Here is a 22,226-nt window from a genome sequence, read left to right as displayed (position 1 = left end):
TAAAGATACTTTGAGTGAAAAGATTATAAATTTGAGAGATAAAATTAGATATATAAATATATATAATCTGTTAGAAATTAATATAAAACATCACTTTTATAGATTTTTATTAAAATATCTTATAATTTTTTTTTTAACTTTTTATCTTTTGCATTTCACATTATTGAACTTGAAATAATAAATATAAAGAATTTGATGTAAATATTTTTATTTAATTATATGTATTTTGGTTGGGAGTATCCAAATAAATCCAGCCGAAATATCTAAATTTTAAATTGAGACTTACACTTTTAACAAATTCTTAATAAGACTGTCAGGCCTAATCAGAATTTTTTGAATATTATTAAATAACTAGAATGACCCTCTTTAATTAAAAGAAAAAATTGATTATCTTTTATGATTATTTTTTGGGACAAAACATGTAAATTATTTTACAGTATTTAAAATTTGTATATATAACTAAAACTATTAAAAATATTTTAATAAAAAATGTTAAATTAGAAATATAGGTAGCCTTTAAATAAATTTTTATTTTCATTTCTGATCATCTACATTAGTTTTATTTATTAGCAATGTTGGATTCAACTGAAAACGTAAATTATAGCAATTTAATATTAAATATTTCTTATAATTAAAATATTGGGAAAATCCCAGATAAAGCCTTTCGAATATACATAATTTCAGATTGGGTCCTGGAATTATGTAAATGATAGAAAGGGTCAATGACCCAATCTGACCCAATCTGACATTTTTAAAATTAAGGGCAATTGACAATTTTGTCATGATTGAGCAAAAGTGAGTAGTTATTCTCCAAATGAATCTAGATAATGCTTATACTGTTATAGTGATTATATGATTAGTTGTAGTTAATAACAAGACATCTTCTCATGGGGTATTCCTGATGACGAAAAAAATGAATAGTTATTCTCTACACGAATCTAAGTAACACATAAACCCTTATAGTGATTCCTTAACTTATTGTAATGAATGAATACAAATAAAAGTAAAAGTGAATAGTTATTCTCTAAACAAATCTAGGTAATGCTTATACTGTTATAGTGATTACATGATTAGTTGTAGTTAAACAAGGCACCTTTTATCGGGCATTCCTGACTACAAAAAAATAAATAGTTATTCTCTACATGAATCTAGATAACACCTAAACCCTTATAGTAATTTCTTAAATTATTGTAGTGGATGAATACAAATGAGGACAAAATTGTCAATTATATTGTTCTTAATTTTAGAAATGACAGATTGGGTCATTGACCCTTTCTGTCATTTAGACAATTTCAGGACCCAATATGAAATTATGTATATTCAAATAGCTTTATCTGGAATTTTCCCTAAAATATTTTAAAATCTTAAAATAAATATTTACAACCTGAAAATAAACCATATTTATTTAAATACTATTTATATTAGAATTTAAAATTTTTTATTAAAATATTTTAAAGGTTTTTGTTATATGTACAAAAATTCAAACACTGAAAATTTTTTATATGTTTTTTTTGTTTAAACATTAATAATAAGAGATGATGAATCACTTGGAAGGGAAAAAAATAATCAACTTTATTTTTAATTAAGCAGGTACAAACTTGTTCCTGATTAAGAATTTATTAAAAATATATGTCTGGATTTGGATTTAGATACTTCGGATGGATTTGATTAGAATTCTCTCTTTTATTAGTCAGCGTCATATTAATATTATTATAATACATTAAATCTCAATTATTTGGACTGCGGTAAAGACGATAAGTCAAGAGGAAGCGGATAGAAAGCAAAACGGAGGCTTAAAAACGCTCTTAATATGCTGTTGGAAACCAGCCAAATCAATCCATCCACTGGATTGGTTTTAAACACATTTGCCTCTTCATTTTGGGAAAATTGGGTATCTCTCTCCACTATTTTTTTTTTGGTAATATATCTCTCTCCACTATGTTAGGTGCCATTTGGAATTATAGTTAAAATCATTTATAAGCATATTTTATATAAGTTGAAGCAAAATTTTTTGCTTTTTTTTTTAATTTTGTAAATAACAATTGAAAAAATATTTACAAGTCATTCCAAATGAAAGTTAGAATTATTTATAAGCATATTTGATATAAGTCGAGGCAAAACTCCTCGCTTATTCTTATTTTGTAGTTCGTAAATAATACTACCTCCTGTTCTTAATATGAAACTTCGTTTGATTTTTATTTTGATCCTAAATATAAGACCCTCATTCATTTTATCTCTCATATTTATGTATTCTTTTCCTAAAATAGTTCTTATAATAATGGTAATTTTAACTAATACACTTGATTAGCAAAGATATTTTAGAAAAGACAACATATATTTATTACAAATAACTAACTTAACTTATTTCTTTAATCTTCTCAAATTAGTCAACTAGCTCTTATAATTAGGACCGGAGGTAGTAATTGAAAAAATGTTCATAAGTAATTCCAAATGAATCCTTAATATCTATAGTATGTTATATTATACGGTCTTAGGAGCATATGTACACACACAAACATATTGGCGCATTACAAAAAATTCTTTTGTAGAGTTGGCCAACAACGATTTAGCTGAAAATATTTTTGAATCAAAACATTAAAATTTGGAGAAAAAGTAATTTCTATTTAAAATGTTTCAGGATAATTTAATTGGGAGTAATTTTTTATATAAGTAAATTAAATGCTAAAATATACATTTAGTCTTTTAATTTTATTTAATAATCCTAAAACAATTAAGCTTAAATTGAAAATTAAACTGAATATGTTAACATCTAAGAATATTTTATTAATATTTAAGATCTCAATATAACCATTTTTGTTAATAGATCTACGGTTAAATAATTAAAAATATATTTTTTAAAATTAAGAAATTAGATCGAAATCCCATATAAATCTAAATTAAAAATAGCTAATATGCATCATCTATGTTAGTTTATAATTTATAAAAGTTTAACAAAAAAATCAGGAGGGTTGGAAAAAAAAAAGCTATTTACTTAATTATTAGTATAAAATATTATGATTATTAATCATAAAATAAATAATTAGATCAACAAATAAAATTGAATATGGAAAAAAATATACGAAAACGGAGCGCGGAGGGGATACAAGTAAACATTTTGGTCGGTAGCCGTTTCTCTCCAGAACAATCTAGTTGGACCTAATTCCAGTTTTAAAGATCCTCTCTTCAAAGCCGTGGCTTCTACTAATCTCTCGAATTTTCTTCCCCGCTTTCTTTCTTCCTATATATTTTCTTCCCTCCGCTTCCCCTCTGCCAATCACAACTGATTCCAAGAAGTCGGTGTCTATCCCCAATCACAAGCATTTTACATACCGTCAACTTCAATCCTCGTTTTTTCTTCTCTTCTCATAATCTCCAACTTCTATCGTCCTTTCGTCCGAGCCCAGCTTTCTTGCATCAATGGTGGCCAAGACAGAAGGAAAGGCCGTTGGCATTGACCTCGGCACCACCTACAGTTGCGTGGGTGTTTGGCAGAACGACCGTGTTGAGATCATAGCTAATGATCAAGGTAACAGGACCACTCCTTCCTATGTTGCTTTCACTGATACAGAGCGTCTCATTGGGGACGCTGCCAAGAACCAAGTCGCCATGAACCCACAGAACACTGTTTTCGACGCCAAGCGACTCATCGGCCGACGATTCTCCGACCCTCCCGTTCAAAGCGATATGAAGCACTGGCCGTTTAAGGTTGTCTCTGGTCCCGGTGATAAGCCTATGATCGTGGTTCAATACAAAGGAGAGGAGAAACAGTTTGCCGCTGAAGAGATTTCTTCAATGGTGTTGACGAAAATGAAAGAAGTCGCAGAGGCATATTTGGGTCAAACGGTGAAAAACGCTGTGGTTACCGTTCCTGCATATTTCAATGACTCTCAGAGACAGGCTACGAAGGACGCCGGTGCTATTGCAGGGCTTAATGTGATGAGAATCATCAATGAGCCTACCGCGGCAGCCATTGCTTATGGTTTGGACAAAAAGGCTTCAAGGTCTGGAGAACAAAACGTCCTTATCTTTGACCTTGGAGGTGGAACTTTTGATGTTTCATTGCTCACAATTGAAGAGGGAATCTTCGAGGTGAAGGCTACTGCTGGTGATACTCACTTAGGAGGTGAAGACTTTGATAATAGGCTCGTGAATCACTTCGTGCAGGAGTTCAAGAGGAAGCACAAGAAAGATATCAGCACCAATGCAAGAGCTCTGAGAAGACTGAGGACTGCTTGTGAGAGGGCGAAGAGAACTCTGTCTTCAACGGCTCAGACGACAATTGAGATTGATTCCCTCTACGAAGGTATTGATTTCTACTCTCCAATTACCAGAGCGAGGTTTGAAGAATTGAATATGGACTTGTTTAGAAAATGCATGGAGCCTGTGGAGAAATGTCTTAGGGACTCTAAAATTGACAAGAGTAGAGTTCATGAGGTCGTTCTTGTTGGTGGATCTACAAGGATTCCAAAAGTGCAGCAGCTTCTGCAGGATTTCTTCAATGGCAAAGAGCTATGCAAGAGCATAAACCCAGATGAAGCTGTGGCTTATGGAGCGGCCGTGCAAGCTGCAATTCTGACGGGTGAAGGGAACGAGAAGGTTCAAGACTTGCTTCTACTTGATGTCACTCCTCTGAGCCTTGGCATTGAAACTGCAGGAGGTGTGATGACGGTGTTGATCCCGAGAAACACAACAATACCTACAAAGAAGGAGCAAATTTTCTCTACATACTCTGACAATCAGCCTGGAGTGCTAATTCAGGTGTATGAGGGAGAGAGGGCAAGAACTAAGGATAACAACTTGCTTGGAAAATTTGAGCTCACAGGGATCCCTCCAGCACCAAGAGGAGTTCCTCAAATCAATGTGTGTTTTGACATTGATGCAAATGGCATATTGAATGTATCAGCAGAGGATAAAACGGCAGGAGTGAAGAACAAGATTACTATCACCAACGACAAAGGAAGACTGAGCAAAGAAGAAATTGAGAGAATGGTGCAGGAGGCAGAGAAGTACAAGGCCCAGGATGAGGAAGTGAAGAAGAAGGTGGAGGCTAAGAACTCTCTGGAGAACTACGCCTACAACATGAGGAACACTATCAAGGATGAGAAATTTGCAGGGAAGCTGGATCCAGCAGATAAGCAGAAGATTGAGAAGGCAATTGATGAAACTATTGAGTGGCTTGACGGGAACCAATTAGCCGAGGTGGATGAATTTGAGGACGAATTGAAAGAATTGGAAGGGTTGTGCAACCCAATAATAGCTAAGATGTATCAGGGTGCTGGTGGCGATGTGCCCATGGACAGTGGTGCAAGCATGCCTAACGGTGGCTACAGCAAATCATCCTCTGGTGGTGCTGGAGCTGGGCCAAAGATTGAAGAAGTTGATTGAGTTTTCAACAAGGCTGTCGTTTTGTTCTGTGTCTTGCTAAACTGAGTTTGTGGTGTAAGCTTGTGATGTCCTGTGCTGTGTACTCAGAATGGTCCTGAAAAAAGTTACATCAGTTGTACACTTTGTATTTTGAGTTTTCAATGAAAAATTTAATATTTCATCTCCGCTTTCAATTTTGGTCAGAGAAGATGATAAGTTATAGCGGTAATGGTATGGTGGCTCATATGCTTAGTAAGCTTCAATGCCTCTGTTCAATATCCTACTTTCAACTTTGCTGCTGAGTACCAAATTGCACAGGGGCTGATTTAGGATCCTCCTCCTCGCTAACCTCCTCACTGTGAGAGAACAGAAAGGAGGATTTTTGTTTTCCTGTGTTCAAACGGTTTCGTGTAAGCACAATATAGCTAGCAAGCCTAGGAATTTGTGTTTCACTGTTGATTTTTGTTTCGTTTCTGCAACTCTTGAAAAGTAACAAGCCAGCGTGAGGGCACGAAATTGTGGACTTCATCATACTTGCTCCCTTCATAACACCTGTACAAGAGGAGGCCGTCCTGTCTGGTAATTCTGTTGTCAAGTACAGAAAGGTCGTGATGGAATATCAGATTTAAACTTTGTCTTGTTAGTGGAATGAGCAATTTAAGCATTTCATTTCCAATTTAAAAAAAAAAAAATTCAGACCATGTGGCAGTTCATAAGCTGGTATTCTCTTTTAAGACTCTGAAAATCTCGTTGCTATAAGTATTTTCTTTGTTAATAACTGAACATTACAAACAAAACATGCCAACCATTCTCACATTGCGCTGCAGAATCATTAGACAATGGTCATTGTATTTCTGTAATTTTAATTAAAATTCCAATAATATCAATATCCAATCCAAGCGAAGGGGTGTGAAAGAAAACGAAAAACAGAAGAAAATATGAGTTTAAAAGCAGGGCTTACTTCGGAATTGGGATCATTTACTCCCCTGTTTGTTGGCTCCTCTAGTTTTTAGGTGAAGCCAAATTTGCTTTCGGGATATGCACTATGATTTGCCTGGGGAATAGCTACCGAGCCTTTATGTTGGACTTTCGAGTTCAATACAAATTTTCTTTAATGTTTTAGGAACCTTTTCATCTATATGATTTTTTGTAGAAAATAAGCACGTTGTGTTTCCTCTCGCATGTTTGGATTAGCTTATGATTTCGTGGTTGTGTGGGACCTTATGCCCAGGTCCACCTTTGGGCTCTGAATTTTTATTTTCCAAAACCTTTGGGGCTTTGAGTTTGAATCTTGATATCGCCTTATGTGGGTTTTTATTTTTTGGCTCCTAGTGCCTGAAAACTATCCAACTGTATATGTTACTTTTTCAGTTTCAACTATTTCAGCATAGTTTTTTTTAATGGAAAATTAGGATAAATGCCTCGTTATAAAATTAATTGACAAATGATTCGTAAGATATTCAGATATTGGATTACACAAATTAGAAGTTAAGTTGTTAAAAAAACATTATGAGTAATTTGCATTTAGGAAAAAGGAATTGTACATAAAGAAAATTTAGTTGTACAAATAAGAGATATCACGCAAGAAAAGATAATTGCATACAAGTGAACATGGATTACGTATGAAAGAAATTAAGTTGCATAGTCCTTATGAATTATTTTCCAAATAATTTTTCTCAATTTTTCTCTCTTTTTTTGAGTCCGCGTTAGCTGCCGAGCAGATCGGCGAGGACTGGAAGCTCATCTCCAAAAACGGCGACGTTTGGATTTTAGTGATCCAATCGTGGCATTTTCTTTCCCCTCCTCAGTCCCCCTTCCCTCTTCTCGTCCCTCATATCCTCACCCCCTGCGTTTAGACCCGTAGAGATGGGATTCAATTCCTTGCAATCGCAACTTCCATCATCGAACAAGGTGGCTCATTTCGCAAAATCATATGGTAATATCTCTACTAAAAGCGAACGGGTCAAACGTTTCGGTTTATTATCAATGGGGAGGTGAAAGTTTAACTTCATCAACACAGTCAGACAGGGAACCATAACTTCTCGGATTCTGGATTTTGGCTTCTTGTTATTACTCTGTTTTTTTATGGCTTTTTTAGAACAGAGAATGAAATGATGATGATAGAGACAGCTTCTATATCCAAAAGGACAGAACATAATTATACCTCTGACGCCATCGCTTCCTGTAACGAAAGATGAAGTTGAAGATGGTTGCGACAATGTACGATGATGACAGTTGCAATTGCAAGGAATTGAATCTGACCTCTTTGGGTCTGAAGTCTGAACGCGGGGGCTGAGAATATGAGGAAGGAGGAAAGAAAGGATGAGGAGCTTCAAGTGCTCATAGATCACGGTGGCCGACATGGCGGCCGTGTAATATACTTTCGCTGCAAGAAAAACATGAGATCTGATCTTTGACTCTCCTCAAAACCAGAGTTCATCATTCTGCCAAATTGATCGCAAAATCCTCACCAATTGTAAAATCGTAGCTCTTTTTAACCGGACTCAGTTCTTTTTCTGGGTTTTATTTATAATTGTTTTGGGGTAAAAGTGAAAGCAGGATTTAAACTTACAAACTTGTAAGTTATGAACCAATTTCTTACTATGTTAGTTCATTTATAATTTATAATTGTATCAATGATAAATTGTTTGTGCGAAATTATTGTGTTCTTTAAAATCATAAAATGGGCTTGGTATACAGATTTAGCCCAATTATAAAATTTGTGAAGGGCTAGTGGGGAGCGCGGGGAACCATGGCTTTAAGGGCAATTTGAAATAGAAAAATTCTTTTTATGAGAACGACATTATCAGATTAATCTATCTCTTCAATGTATTAAAAAATTTATTTACTACCTACCGTACTAAATATAGTATTTTATTTGTAATATAGTTTATATTATAAATTAAATCTTATATTTAAGACCAGAAGTAGTATATCATAATAAAATAAAGTTGATTATTAAGATTAAATTTCTTTATATTTTTTCCAATTGTATAGGATTGTGTTCGTGTGTATAAATTTAGTCAATTGCTCATAATTATGAAAACAATATAGTTTTACTTAAAATTAGTTAGGTATATTATTATACGATCTGTACTTACAAGTTTACAGTAACTAATTAATTTGTTGAAATTAGCTAGTCCATGACTTTTTTGCCGGGCTTAACTGCTTAATAAGCTTAGCATTGATAATATTTTCAAAAATATTAGAACACTTCAAGAAACTATAGCCTCAGTGATGAGACATTGTTCTCCGTTCATTCCTTAGCTTAGTTATGTAAAACAGAACAAAAGAAAATAGAATTTGAGTACCTTTCTAAAACAGTTTTCTCGCTCGAGTGATGAAGTCTATCATTACTAAGTACCTTAATAAAATTTTTCAATGAATTAGCTGAATCAAAATGAAGATGTCAACATGGTAGAAATGAATGAAACTTTATTATTCTAAGCGCATGTGTCATTATAAAAAGTTAACACACAAACAAAAAATGCCAATAAATTACAATTTTGTACATTTTTTATCCTATTAATTTAGAGTTTTTAATATTTATTGAGCTTAATTGATAATTATTTGATTTTATTAAATAATTTTAAGTTCTTAAGTTTTTAATTTAATGCATAAATTTTCTTTTTAATATTTTGCGCATGTGGTATTTAATTTTATTATATTGATGCAGGTTTTTTGGGAGCTAATTTTGAAACCATCGATGGTTCAGTTCAAGAATTTATTTTGGAAACACTTTGTTTGGTAAGGTGATTTTGGAACTTTTGTTAATTATATATGCATTATAGGAGTTGAGAGAATGTATGCACTACATCTAAAAACAAATTAAGTGATGAAACTAAGGAATGTCTGAAAATCCGGATCTAAAAAATTAACATCTGTTAATGTCAGGAACTTAATCCTAGAATAGTTTCATTAATGAAAAAACAACTTTTCTCCTTTTTTTTGCCCCCATTTTTGATGACATTCTCGTGTCATCTCCGTGGGAGAGAACCATCAAAATTGGGAAAATCATGTTTGACTTTTCACACTCGAAAATGTTGGCTTTGATTTGTAGGTGGAAACACTCGCAAATTAAAACTTGAGGCTTCGGTGGCCTCAGGAATATATAAGAAATCCATATTTGCGAGCCAATATCCTTGTTAAAGGTTTGAGTAATGGTAAATATGATCAAGTCAAATAGCTTTCCAATCTAACAAATTAAAACATAACTTCTACAAAACGTACAAGTTAAAAAAAAAACTACCTTATATATATTACACATATAACAATATCCATTCTCACATTCAAACCAAAATAAAAAGAACAAATAAGATGTTGAACTACACACACACACACACACATCTCCTTTCACACCATATACTATTGTATAGCAATCACCTAGCTGCGAGGGTAGTGAGCTGCCCAGAATGATTGATTGGATGATTTTGTAAACCATTTGAATTGGCATGATCTATTTCCATAGCTAAATATTCTTTTAGTTCATGCAACACATAACTAATATCTGGCCTTTGGAGGGACGGTAGTGCAATGCATGACATTGCTGTCTCAACAGCTTTCCATGCAGAACCAACATTAAATTCACCTGTCAGTCTTGTATCAACAATGCTTTGGATATCCCCACTGTCAATATTAGGACGGATCCAATCAACTATAAAACAATTACTCTCCAGTTCTCTTCTTATTGGAGGATGACCTGTGATTAGTTGAAGAAGAATCATCCCAAAACTGTAGATGTCACTTTTTTTATTTAGGTTTCCAGATCTTTGAAATCTGTAATGCCAATAATCAGTTAGTCTATAATAGTTCTCTTTTGAGGCCATTAAAGCCAAATTTGATGCCATTAACTAAACACAATTTGATAAAACAATAACAAATAAATGAACCTTAGCTCTAAATTAGCCTTTTCCCTCAAAGCTCTAGGAACTGAACCTGTGAGCTTGTTTCCTGCAACATTACCACAAGAGGAAAAAGATGAAATAAATGGGAATTCATACATACATGACTTCATTGTCTGAGTATATATGAAAGCTGCAATGTAATATTAGGGTCTTACAGGAATTTCAAATTAGAAAGAGTTGTAAGGAATTCTGGTAGTAGCCCAGTAAATTCATTGTTCGACAAATCTCTGTGAACATGAGGTAACAAGTGTTGTTCATAATATCCAACATCATGAACAACATAATAATATTTGAAATATTTAGATCCCATCTAAATTAAGTAACAACTCACAGGGACTCCAATTTTTCCAAATTGGCAAATGATGTTGCTATTCGTCCCATTAATTTCATTGAGTTCAAGTTCCTACAATGTGTAATTTGCAATTTGTAATAGCTGTTAACCACTAAAGGTGAGGAAAAAAAAATGAGAGTGTAATTTGTAGCTTGTAATTAACTGTGATACTTGACTATATGTGCATGATTTCGGATATTTTATGAACAAAACCCTAAACTATAGAATGGGGCATTTTATTATCTTCTTAAACAATTTTTGTATACGCAAGATATTTTCCTTGAATGATTCAAATATATAATGGATCATAAACAAGAGCAATATTATATTATGGCACAACTTACAATGAAACGATCCTTGTAGTATTGCTAGAGTTGCAACTCAGACCATCCCATGCAAAGTTAGATGGAGCACATGGGTCACCTTGCCAACTGATTTTAGAGATCCCGTAAATAAGCTTGATTTCCTTGATGGTATTAACTGCATAATTTTCAATAATAAACACAACCAAAAAGGTTCAAATTTTATCTTTCTTTTTTCCTTTCGTTAATTAATTTATTGATAATTAAAAACTAAAAAATGATGGGTGAAAACAATAAGAGTAATATATACTATCTTGTGTAGCAGTAGGGAAATATTGTTGAGGGAGAACATGCATGATAAATTTCAAGGGCATTGATGATAGGAGGAGCATCAGAATTAGTTGTTGCTCTAACTGTGAAGCCGATTGAAGCACACAAATTGTGAACAATGCAAGTGCATGTGTCCATCAAGTAATAAAGAGTAAGTATAGAGTATCGCTTCCACAGAGAATCAGATAAAATAGTGTTTAGTCATTAAACTTCCTATTTTTAATTAAGTTAAGCAAGCTGAATTATGGTTGATCAGATAAAATGAATAAAGGCCGAAAAAATTCAATATTAAAGGCAACATAGAGTTACTAATCTCTTATTAGTTTCAGAGACTTTTACTTTTATTTAACTAATTAGTCTCAATGTTAACTTAGTTAATCTAGAGTATTTATAGCCAAAAGTGTTTTTTGATCCACTTATAATCCTCTCCTAAATAATAAGGTTATGTCTAACTCAAATACTTAAGAGGATAAATTGATTTCACTCTTCATCAGTTATATGGGGCTTCTAGGTATATTTCTATCCTACTTGCAAATCGGATAAAAATTTAATCTCATATTACTCAATCCTAGAGCCTAATTAAGATTTCCTTTGTCAAGGCTAACCTCAATGCTCAAACTCATATTTAACGATGGCCAAACATTAAATAGATATATTAAACCAAGATTAAGTACCCAAAATTAACATCAAGCATAATTAATTAAATGAAAACAAAGTCTAATCCATAAGTAAGTTCATAGCGACTCTAGATTAAAGAAAAGAACTAGCCACACATGGCCAAAATAAAATCCATAACGTGAAAGATAAATATTTAGAATGAAATAACAGAATAAAAAGATGAAGAGCGGAGAGCAAAATGGTGTATAATCCTTCTTTCTTTAGCTGCTGTCGCCAGAAAAAAAGAATGAAGAATCAGATATCAAAGCTTTGCTGCTGTCCTACTAAATTCGCGTTGCCGCTAAGACCGTTCATCCCAATTCCTTGCTGCCGTCACAGTGAAAACTGAGGTTTACGAATGGATTCCACTGCTCTTTGCTCGCTGCCCCCTCTTTCATTGCACCCCCAGTTCCTATTTATAATGGTTGTGCCTCTTCTCTCCCTTGGATCACCACTTCTTATCCATATACATCCATATATATCCAATATAATATAATATATTATATCATTTGCCTTGCTTTACTGTTGCCATGGTTATCCTTTTATCCCCTCCTTTTATTCAATCAATATAATACAATATATTATATTATTGCAGTCGCAATTGACTTATTCCTTGAATCCGCATGCCTCACGGCTCATCACCCCTTTATATCCTTCAATATAATACATCATATTATATCATAATTGATGATCAGCTCCTTCCATGAATTTCACGCCTCTGAGTGAAAGTTGCTCCTCTCTTGTTTTATCTTCTACTTGTGATATTTTCTTCTCTCAATAATTTTATAGGGAAAATCCCAATTAAATCCATCTGAAATAATGAAATTCCAATTAAGGCTTATACTTTTAACAAATTCCTAATTAGGGCAAGAGGCTTAATTAGGGATTTTCAAATGTTGCAAAAAGACCAAAATGCCTCTTTGTAATCAAAAAGGAAAATTGAATGTAGGTGTAAGCCTAATTTTAGTTTTAATTATTCTAGTAGATTTACTAATGAGGATGTGGTCTTTCTTAGACTTTATGTCAAAGTTGTGTTTCGTACTTGTGAATGTTATGTCAACTCTAGAATTTATGGCCCTTTAGTTATTTTTTATATAATAAAAATTTGATATTGAATAAATCTTGGAGACCAAAAAATTGAAGATGAATTGATGAGTCTCAATGTAATTTTTGAAACAGTAAAATTAATTTTGATAGATATTCAAGAATTTCATGAATCTTTTATTTGATTTTTTCTCACACAAAAAAAAATCTTTGATCCTGTTAATCTTTGACATTTGAAATCGTAAAATTTTTATTAGTTCCCATATTTTTGTAATTCTATGGATATCTAGAAATTATGTATTTTTTTTATCTTGACTCTTCAATTTTTTTATTGGCCATAATCGTGATTTTTTTTATATGATAATATTTTTGGCCAAATTTTCATATGATAATATTTAAAGAAAAAACATGTTAGTTAAATTCAATTAAAAGAATTAAAACTAAAATTAGGCTTTTTAATCACAGAGGGCATTTTGGTCTTTTAGCAACATTTAGAAATCTCCAATTAGGCCTCTTGGCCTAATTAAGAATTTGTTAAAAATGTAGGCTTAAATTAGGATTTTTCTATTTCAAATGGATTTAATTAGAATTTTTCCAATTTTATATCTCCTGCATTAAAAATAGATTTGAGTAGATTTTACACAAGATCATCTTTTATCCTATCATTGATTTAAAAGAAGAAAATCCATACAAGATAATTAAATAGGTATAAATTATCCACAAATTTTATTGATATAATTTAAAATCTACACCCATTTAGTTATAAAAATAATCATTATCAAATTTTCACACACTTAGCCTTTTGCACTCTTGGGCCGAAAAAAAAAACTCTAGAAGAGAGAGGAGTTAAGAAGAGAGACAAATTGAATTGACTAATAGACTTCAAAGATTAAAGTAGACATAGCTTAGGAACCAAGTTTACAATGCAAGTCATCAATCACATATAAAGAAACTCATATTAAGATACAAAGCTTAATAAGGTTGAATTCAAGCAAGATAGTCACTCAAGGAGATAAAGTGTATCACTCAACTTACTAGCATTGGGGTTCTTTTTCACTTAGTTCACTTGCTCAGTTACTCTACCATAGGCTTGTAGTAGTTCTAATTCCCTACCACTGGTTATGTCACATCTAGAAATTTTACAATTGAGAGTAAGAAAATCCCTAGACATTTAAGGGCCAGAATAGTGGAAAGAAATATGAAAATTTGGCAAAATATGTTAGAAATTCCCAAAAATTAGCAAATAACTATGGAAGTTGGGAAAAAGGTCTCTGGACAGTATTCTAGGCTCAAAAGTTGAAATTATGATAGAAAGCAATAATTATTGAATTTTTAGTAATTATTGGATATTGACTAATTAGGTAAATTGGTCAAAAATTAATTATGAAAAATATTTTTGAGCCTTAGAAAATTAAAAAAAAAGTATAAAGTGACTTGAGAATTATAAGACATTGTACAAGTGGTTTTATTCCCAAAATACCCCTGTTTAATCTTTAAAGGAATTTAAAGTCCAATTATGCTAATTAGGGTTTTATTTGGGGAAATTCTGAATAAATACTTATGACGTTAGATAAATCCCGAAAAAATTCATGGAACTTATATGGGATTTATAAGAGATTACAAAATAATCAAGAAAGTTTTAAAGAGCCTAGAGACCCGAAAAAGTAACTCCTGAGCAAGAAAACTAATATAGTAAAGAACTTTTCTTTTAATGATATAAATCAATTATGGGAGTAAAGGAGGGCTCTTTTGGAAGAGTAAATTGATAAAAAAATGTTAAGGATCTGAAAAAAATTAATTAGGAAGCTTAGATCACTGATATAGAAAAAGACAGAGCTGATTCAGTATCAAAATAGTGCTAAAAAAGATAAAAAGTACACACATTTTTGCTTGGCTCTCATTGTGCCACTTGTCAAACTAGGGGTAGAGAGGATTTTGACTTTTAAAATCCATTTCTTTTGGAATTAAATAAAGAAAAGAGAACATGCAAGAAGAGATCTTAGCTTGACGCATCATCAATGTAATTTTCTTGAACTTGGATGGCAATTAGTTAATGCTTAGCTTATAAATAGCCACCAAGCCCCCTTCATTTTTGGCCAAAGTGAAGAACCCTAGGGTAAACTCTTGCCATTTGGATTCTTGAAGAACAACTAAGAGAAAGCTACCTCCTTTGATCAACTAAGCTTGGATATAAGGTTAATAGGTTGTTCTATGTTGTTCCTTGCCTTGTTTTCTTGAGTTTTATGGTTGAAATTGGTGATTTCTCCTTAGCTTTGGTGCTGGCTGAATTGTGTAAGGGTTGGGAGAGAAAGAATATGATGTTAAACCTAAGTTAAATGCATGGATTACAAGTTGTTTCAAGTGGTATTACATGATTATGGAATGAAATTCATGTTAAGGAACCTATATGTATATTTTGGCCAAACAGTGATTGTGCCCTAGGATGAGATTTTGCATGTTTTGATGCTTCCATTGGCTTTAAAATGAAGGTTTGTGTAGGGTAAACCTATGCCATAAGCATTGGAATGCATTAAAATGAAATTGAAAATTGAAGGGCTATAATCACTACCACTCGGCCAAATCAAGATCATTAGTGAGGAGATGTGTATTGAAAATTTTAAACTCATATTTGGATTCTACAAGAAAAATTATGTAGGGTTGACCTATTGGGATAATTTTTAGGTCGTTGGAAATCAATTCCAAAAATTCAAGAACAAAGGAGTTAAGGGTTTCTTGAATTTCACATTATGTTTGTGTAGCATAGTTGTGATGTGTGGTTGCCCCTTTTTAAATGTGATTTTAGGCTTTGACATTTGTGGAAGAAAGGACCAAGATCAAGAGGCAAGGAAAGCATTGGAGGAAAGGTAGCAAGATTTAATTAACTTTAATGTTAATTGTTGTATTGATTACTATGCAATTTCACGTGCTATTATGTGATTGAGCTAGATGATGATGATGATGATTGTGTAGTTATACTCCTTGTTTTAAGTGCCTTGGCTATTGCATGTTAAAGTGCTACATGTATGAGGTTAAGTAGTTTCCTATTAATAGCAAAAGGTTGGAATGCTTGTAATTGATACATGCTTGATGTTATAGTTGATTTTCTATTGCTACTGGGATTTCTTTGAAATCTCATTCCTTCCAAATGTAACTCTTTTCCATAGGGGCTGAACCATCAAGAAGAAGGGAGTAAGTTGAGAAAGCTCATGTTATATGCATGTTGAATTATGGTTTTATTTTGGGAATTGTATTGAAGTTTATGATGTTGTAACTCTGTTAAGACAGCGAGTTTGTGACTCTGTTTTGAATATGTTGTCTACCTTGGATGATCATGATATTTTGCAGAGTAAAGTACACTCCATGTGCTTCAGATTGATAGGTAACATGTTTTAAATGGATGTGTGTATGATTTTTGGTGATTTTTTAAAGTTAAGGTTAAAATTTTGGAAAGTAGTTTTTACCAATTGGAACAGTGGTAAGTTCCACAAAAATCTGGAACTAATTCTTAAGGAACTAGGACATGAGATTATTTTTCCTTGAAAAATCATTCAAAGAGCTTTCTATAGAATTTTGAAGTACTCCGTTTCAAGTTTTTTAGAATTAGTTACGAATTTCCAAAGTTGGATAGAAAATCTGGATTTACCAAGTGAATAGTAACTTTGTGAAATCAGCGTCCAACTTAAGAATTTTTGAGGTTAAGACCATCCAAAGTGGTCAAACTTGGCTCTAAATGGACCATAAGGTATCCTAGATGTAAGCTGTGACAGGTTACATGTGCATTCAATAATCAAGAGGACTTTGTGGCTCGTAATGCATAGGGTATGAAAATAATTTCTCAAGAATGCATGAAATTGATGGGAAGGATTGAAGTAAAATAACTTGGAGTACAAATATATATGCAGTATTTATTGATAAATGAGTTTCTTATCAAGTAATTAGGGTGTAAGAGTGATTTTTCCCCTTTTTTTGCAAAATTTTTTTTCTGTTTTTTTGGTTTTTCCTTTTTTTTTGGTGGAAATTTTCTTTTTCTTTTCTTTCTTGTTTTTTTTTTTTACTTTTTTTCCCTCTACACCCTAATTACTAACATGTGTTTTACATGATCATGAGGATACAATATTATATAATGTTATTTATTAATGATAATACTCCAAGTAGGGTGGGTTAAAATAAAATAACTAATGCATTTTTGTATGAAAGGTGTTATGTGATGAATCATGAATGAAAGAAAAGGCCAGCAGGCTGAAAGGAGTAACAAAGGATGTATATGTTAAATGGTTGGCCATTTGGTCTAGCTGGCTAGCAATATGAATGCCTTAATCATATTAAAGAATTTCACATGTGTAAGGTAGTTGTGAAAAGAACTAAGACAAATTCTGAAAAGTAAGTTGAAACAAGTGAAAAAATCACACTAGAATCGAATGTTCAAGCTCAAAATTCCTTCCAACAGGGTTATACTATCTTACTCAATTCAATCAAGCTAAACAATGCATCATCACATAAATTTTAGTATATGCAATCAACTTCCCTTCATGTAACTAGCTCCTAAGATATACTTATTTAAATCCCCGTAGTCTCAAAATCAAAGCAAAATACCTCTTTTCCTTCCAAATTATTCAAGTTACTAAAAAAAAATTCTTAAACCCTTAAATTTCTTAGATCACCTCCCCGCACTTAGATCAAACATTATCCTCAATGTTGCAGAAAATATAAAAAAGAAAGAAACTAGTACTTCTCTAATTAAATTGTCAATTAGGAGTTAGAGGACCTCCTCAAGTTCCTTTAATGTCGCATTCCCTTCCTGTAACAAGTCTTTGGAGGGGCATGGTGAAAAACAAGGGGAAAAAAACAGAGAGAGCAAAATAAATATGGGAGTGGTCGTCAGCAAAACAAGATTGAACAAATGAAATAGAAAAAGGAAAAAAAACTAAGTGAGAGCAAAATTTATTGGGTTGCCTCCCAATAAGCACTATATTTAGAGTCTTTAGCCTGACTATATCAGCAAATTAGGAAGGCGTAAATAAGTAGTAGACCATCTTTGGTCGATCTACTTCACCATGATAATGTTTGAGTCTTTGCCCATTCACCTTGAAGCAATCACCTGTTCTTTCATCTTTGACCTCCACAGCTCCACTTGGTGCCACAGAAATCACCCTAAAAGGCCCTGACCATCAAGATTTAAGCTTTCCAGGAAACAACTTCAAACATGAGTTATAAAGCAAAACAAGCTGTCCAAATTCAAATTTTCTAATTAAAATGTGCTTGTCATGAAATCTTTTGGTCCTCTCTTTATAAATTCTAGAACTTTCATAAGCTTGTAGTCAGAATTCATCTAACTCATTTAGTTGCATCAATCTTTTCTCACCCACCTGATTCATATCAAAATTTAATTTCTTTACAGCCCAAAATGCCTTATGCTCTAGCTCAATAGGCAAGTAACATGCTTTTCCAAAGATCAATTGATACGGAGACATACCAATAGGAGTTTTAAAAGTTGTCCTATAAGCCCATAATGCATCATTGAGCTTATCTAACCAATCCTTTCTAGTAGGACTTACAGTCTTTTCCAAAATCCTTTTAATTTCTCTGTTTGATACTTCACATAGGCCATTGGTTTAGGGATGGTGTGCCAAAACCATTTTATGAGTGGCTCCATATTTCCCAAGCAAACTTTTAAACAATTTGTTATTAAAATGAGTCCCCCCACCACCAATGATTGCTTTTGGTGTGCCAAAACAAGTAAAAATGTTCTTTTTCAAAAATCGCATAGCCGTATTAGCATAATTAGGATGGCATGCCATAGCCTCAATCCACTTACTCACATAATTAACAGCAACTAGAATATATTGATGTCCGCTAGATGAAATAAAAGGCCCTATGAAATCAATTCCCCAGACATCAAATAACTCTACCTTGAGAATGCCTGTTTGGGGCATTTCATGCCTTTTTGATATGTTACCTGTTCTTTGACATGCATCACAATGATTAGCACATCTCTTATATAAAAAAATTTCATCCCACACATATAATTTCGCATCATGCAAAAACTTTTTCTTGTGATATGAATTGACATTAGGTGGAAGAACACCACAAACTAGAAAATTCACATAATTAGCATACCAAGGCAATTCAATACAGGTAATAACAAACACATGTTCATCAGGAAAGCTATCGTTAATCTCATTTTTCATCTTTCTCATTCTCTAACCTAGACAAATGATCAACAACATGATTTTCACAACCTTTCCTATCAATTATCTAAATGTCAAATTCTTGCAATGATAAGATCCATCTAATTAACCTAGGCTTGGACTCTTTTTTACTTATTAGATATTTGATTGCAGTATGATCAGTAAAGATAGTAACTTTAACACCCATCAAATAAACTTCAAACTTATCAAAAGCAAACACTATAGCTAGTAGCTCTTTTTTAATACTAGTGTAATTTACCTGAGCTTCTGTTAGAGTCTTACTAGCATAGTAAATTGGATGAAATACATTTTCCTTCCTTTGCTCAAGAACAGCTCCAACTGCATAGTCGCTTGCATCACACATCACCTCAAATGGCAATAACAAATCAGGAGCAATAATGATTGGAGTAGATATCAATTGTCTCTTAAGCTCTTTAAAAGATTTCGAACAATCTTGATCAAAGTTGAAGGGTGTATCTTTCTCAAGTAGCTGACAGAGTGGCTTGGTAATCTTAGAGAAATCCTTGATAAATCGATGATAAAAGCTAGCATGGCCTAAGAAACTTCTCACAGCCTTCACATTTGATGGAGGGGGAAGTTGCTCAATAACAGAGGTCTTTGCTTTATCTACTTCTAAGCCCTTTTTCGACACCTTATGACATAAGACAATTCCCTTAGTGACCATGAAGTGACATTTTTCCCAATTAAGTCTGAGGTATGTCTCTTCACATCTTTTCAACACCATCTCTAAGTTCAGTGAGCAACTATCAAATGATTCACCAAATACAGAAAAATCATCCATAAATACCTTCATTTTCTCTTCTATCATGTCAGAGAATAAGCTCATCATAGACCTTTGAAAGTGGCAGGTGCATTGTAAAGACCAAATGGCATTCTTCTAAAGGCAAACGTGCCATAAGGACAAGTAAATGTTGTTTTCTCTTGATTATCAGGATGTACAGCAATTTAATTGTATCTTGAATACCCATCCAAGAAGCAAAAGAATTCCTTGCCAGCTAATTAGTCTAACATTTGGTCAATAAAAGGAAGTGGAAAATGATCCATCCTTGTGGCTTCATTGAGCTTCCTATAGTCCATACAATTTTGCCAACTAGTAACTGTTCGAGTAGGGATGAGCTCGTTTTATTCATTAGTGATTATCGTCATGCCACCTTTCTTAGGAACACATTGCACAGGGCTAACCGACGAGCTATCAAAAACAGGATAAACAATTCCAGCATCCAACCACTTAATAATCTTTTTTACCACTTCTTTCATCATAGGGTTTAGCCTCGTTTGGTTCTGAACAGACTTCTTATGATTATCTTTGTGTAGAATCTTATGCATCACTATAGCAGGGCTAATTCCCTTAATATCTCTTATTGTCCATCCTATAGCCTTCTTATTATTCTTTAACACCTGTAGTAACCACTCTTCTTGCTCTAGTGAAGGTGATGATGAAATTACTATTGGTAATGTTTTAGAATTTCCCAAATATGCATACTTCAGATGAGATGGAAGTGGCTTCAACTCTAACATTGGGGGTTACTCTAAAGAAGGTTTAATAATTGGAGTCGTTCGTGATTCTAGCCCTAAGGATTCAAATTGCCAACATCTCTTAGTGAATGTTGTAAAGGTGCTTAAAACATGCTCAATTTGCCCTTAGCTACTATCCTCCCCAATATCAATTTCAGCTAACAATGTTCAGAGCGGGTCATTATTAGCAAATGAATCTAACTCCTCTTGAATCAACTCATCTATCACCAAAATACTTGCACATTGCTCCACAATATTTGGATGCTTCATTATTTTCTCCATATTGAAGGTGATTTACTTATCACCAAATCATAGACTTATTGTCCCTTTCTCTACATCCACTAATATTTTTGCCGTAGCCATAAATGGTCTTCTAACAATTAGTGGAATCTCTTTGTCCTCTTCAATGTCGATGATGCTGTATAGATATGAGAGACTTCTGTTAGCTAACTGAAGTGTAACAATCGTAGGACTAGCTTCTTCAAAATGGAGCTTCTTAAAAACAGAGAGGGCTATAAGGTTCACAATAGACCCCAAGTCACATAGTGCACAACCTTTAAATTGTTCCCCAATAAAGCATGGGATAGAAAAAGAACTAGGATCCTTACACTTCAGAGGGTTGTGGGGCTTAATTATGCTAGTTGTCTCCTTTGTCAGTGCCACAGTTACATACTCAGTAAGGCATCTCTTCTTGCTTAACATATCCTTGAGCAACTTGGTATATTTGGGCATTTGCTCTAATGCTTCAGAAAAAGAAATATTGATAAGAGGTTACTTGAAGAATTCCAAAAACTTAGAGTATTGTTGATCTTCAACCTGCTTCTGAAACACTTGAGGGAAAGGAAGTGGTAGCACTACTTTAGGATCCCCGATTGCCTTCTCCTTACTAGCTATACCATTAGTTTTGCTCTCATCAATAGTTGGTTCATTCTTGCTAGGCTCAGAACGTACCTCGGTCGTTTGCTTCGACTTTGATGCCTTAGGAGATATATGGGGTAATTGCTTACCACTCCTCAAGGTGATTGCGTTGCACTCCTCTTTACCATCTTTATGAGGATTAGGTATAGTACTGCTTGGTAACCCTCCTTGTTGAAGCCCATTCACAGCAATTGCGATTTGCCCCATTTGCACCTCAAGATTCCTAGGTGATGAGTCTACTCTTGCATTAATGTTGGCTTGCTCTTATTACTTTTAATCTGAGAAGACATGAGCTTAGCCATCATTTCCTCTAAATCAACCTTGAGCACTTGGTTAGGGATATGTTGCCTTCACAATTAAGAAAATCCAAGAGGTGAGACTTGCCTTACACCAGAAGTTGACACTTGATCAAGTGTTGAACCATGTTTCCAAGACAAGTTAAGGTGATTTCTTAATCCTGGGTTGTAACTGTTGGCATAAGGATTGTTTTGATTATTACCCTAAAAATTTCTAGCATAGTTTATTGGCTCTACTTGTTGAAAGGTAGGGCACTATTAAGAAGCATGTCCATCTCCACAATAATCACACAGAGTATACATGGCATTAACCCCTAGTTGTCCTCTATTGGATTTGTCAACTCGTGCTTCTAAGA

At 33.4% G+C, this 22,226-nt stretch overlaps 4 protein-coding genes across 4 annotated transcripts; 1 reads left to right on the top strand and 3 right to left on the bottom strand.

Moving 5' to 3' along the window:
* The first annotated feature begins 3,411 nt into the window (after window positions 1-3,411).
* Window positions 3,412-5,545, top strand: LOC114713639 (heat shock 70 kDa protein-like). Its single transcript, XM_028898308.1, has one exon. It carries the CDS (start codon window positions 3,418-3,420, stop codon window positions 5,383-5,385), a length of 1,968 nt encoding a protein of 655 aa, XP_028754141.1. The 5' UTR covers window positions 3,412-3,417; the 3' UTR covers window positions 5,386-5,545.
* A 4,198-nt stretch (window positions 5,546-9,743) lies between these two features.
* LOC114713636 (probable LRR receptor-like serine/threonine-protein kinase At1g07560) lies at window positions 9,744-10,211 on the bottom strand. The gene has a single exon (XM_028898306.1). It carries the CDS (start codon window positions 10,209-10,211, stop codon window positions 9,744-9,746), a length of 468 nt encoding a protein of 155 aa, XP_028754139.1.
* Window positions 10,212-17,935: 7,724 nt separating this feature from the next.
* Window positions 17,936-19,967, bottom strand: LOC114713635 (uncharacterized mitochondrial protein AtMg00860-like). The gene is made up of 2 exons (XM_028898305.1): window positions 19,403-19,967; window positions 17,936-18,093 (listed from the first exon to the last, which is right to left on the bottom strand). Exons 1-2 carry the CDS (start codon window positions 19,965-19,967, stop codon window positions 17,936-17,938), a joined length of 723 nt encoding a protein of 240 aa, XP_028754138.1.
* Window positions 19,968-20,965: 998 nt separating this feature from the next.
* On the bottom strand, window positions 20,966-21,388 carry LOC114713634 (uncharacterized). Its single transcript, XM_028898304.1, has one exon. The coding sequence runs from the start codon at window positions 21,386-21,388 to the stop codon at window positions 20,966-20,968; it is 423 nt and encodes a 140-aa protein (XP_028754137.1).
* Between the last annotated feature and the right edge of the window lie 838 nt (window positions 21,389-22,226).

The sequence above is a fragment of the Neltuma alba genome, unplaced genomic scaffold (assembly GCF_004799145.2).
Source record: "Neltuma alba isolate B1F8T4 unplaced genomic scaffold, ASM479914v2 tig00011441_pilon, whole genome shotgun sequence".
Taxonomy (NCBI): Eukaryota; Viridiplantae; Streptophyta; class Magnoliopsida; order Fabales; family Fabaceae; genus Neltuma; species Neltuma alba.
This window is presented reverse-complemented; position numbering and strand designations above follow the sequence as displayed.

What these genes read in the sequence shown, in the direction of transcription:
- LOC114713639 (XM_028898308.1), top strand. Translation starts at nt 3,418, where the DNA reads ATGGTGGCCAAGACAGAAGGAAAGGCCGTTGGCATTGACCTCGGCACC.
- LOC114713635 (XM_028898305.1), bottom strand. Translation starts at nt 19,967, where the DNA reads ATGAGCTTATTCTCTGACATGATAGAAGAGAAAATGAAGGTATTTATG. An exon ending in TCATCCAATTTACTATGCTA is followed by an intron (nt 18,094 to 19,402) that starts GTAAGACTCTAA and finishes CTTGATGGTCAG; the next exon opens with GGCCTTTTAGGGTGATTTCT.
- LOC114713634 (XM_028898304.1), bottom strand. Translation starts at nt 21,388, where the DNA reads ATGCCCAAATATACCAAGTTGCTCAAGGATATGTTAAGCAAGAAGAGA.
- LOC114713636 (XM_028898306.1), bottom strand. Translation starts at nt 10,211, where the DNA reads ATGGCATCAAATTTGGCTTTAATGGCCTCAAAAGAGAACTATTATAGA.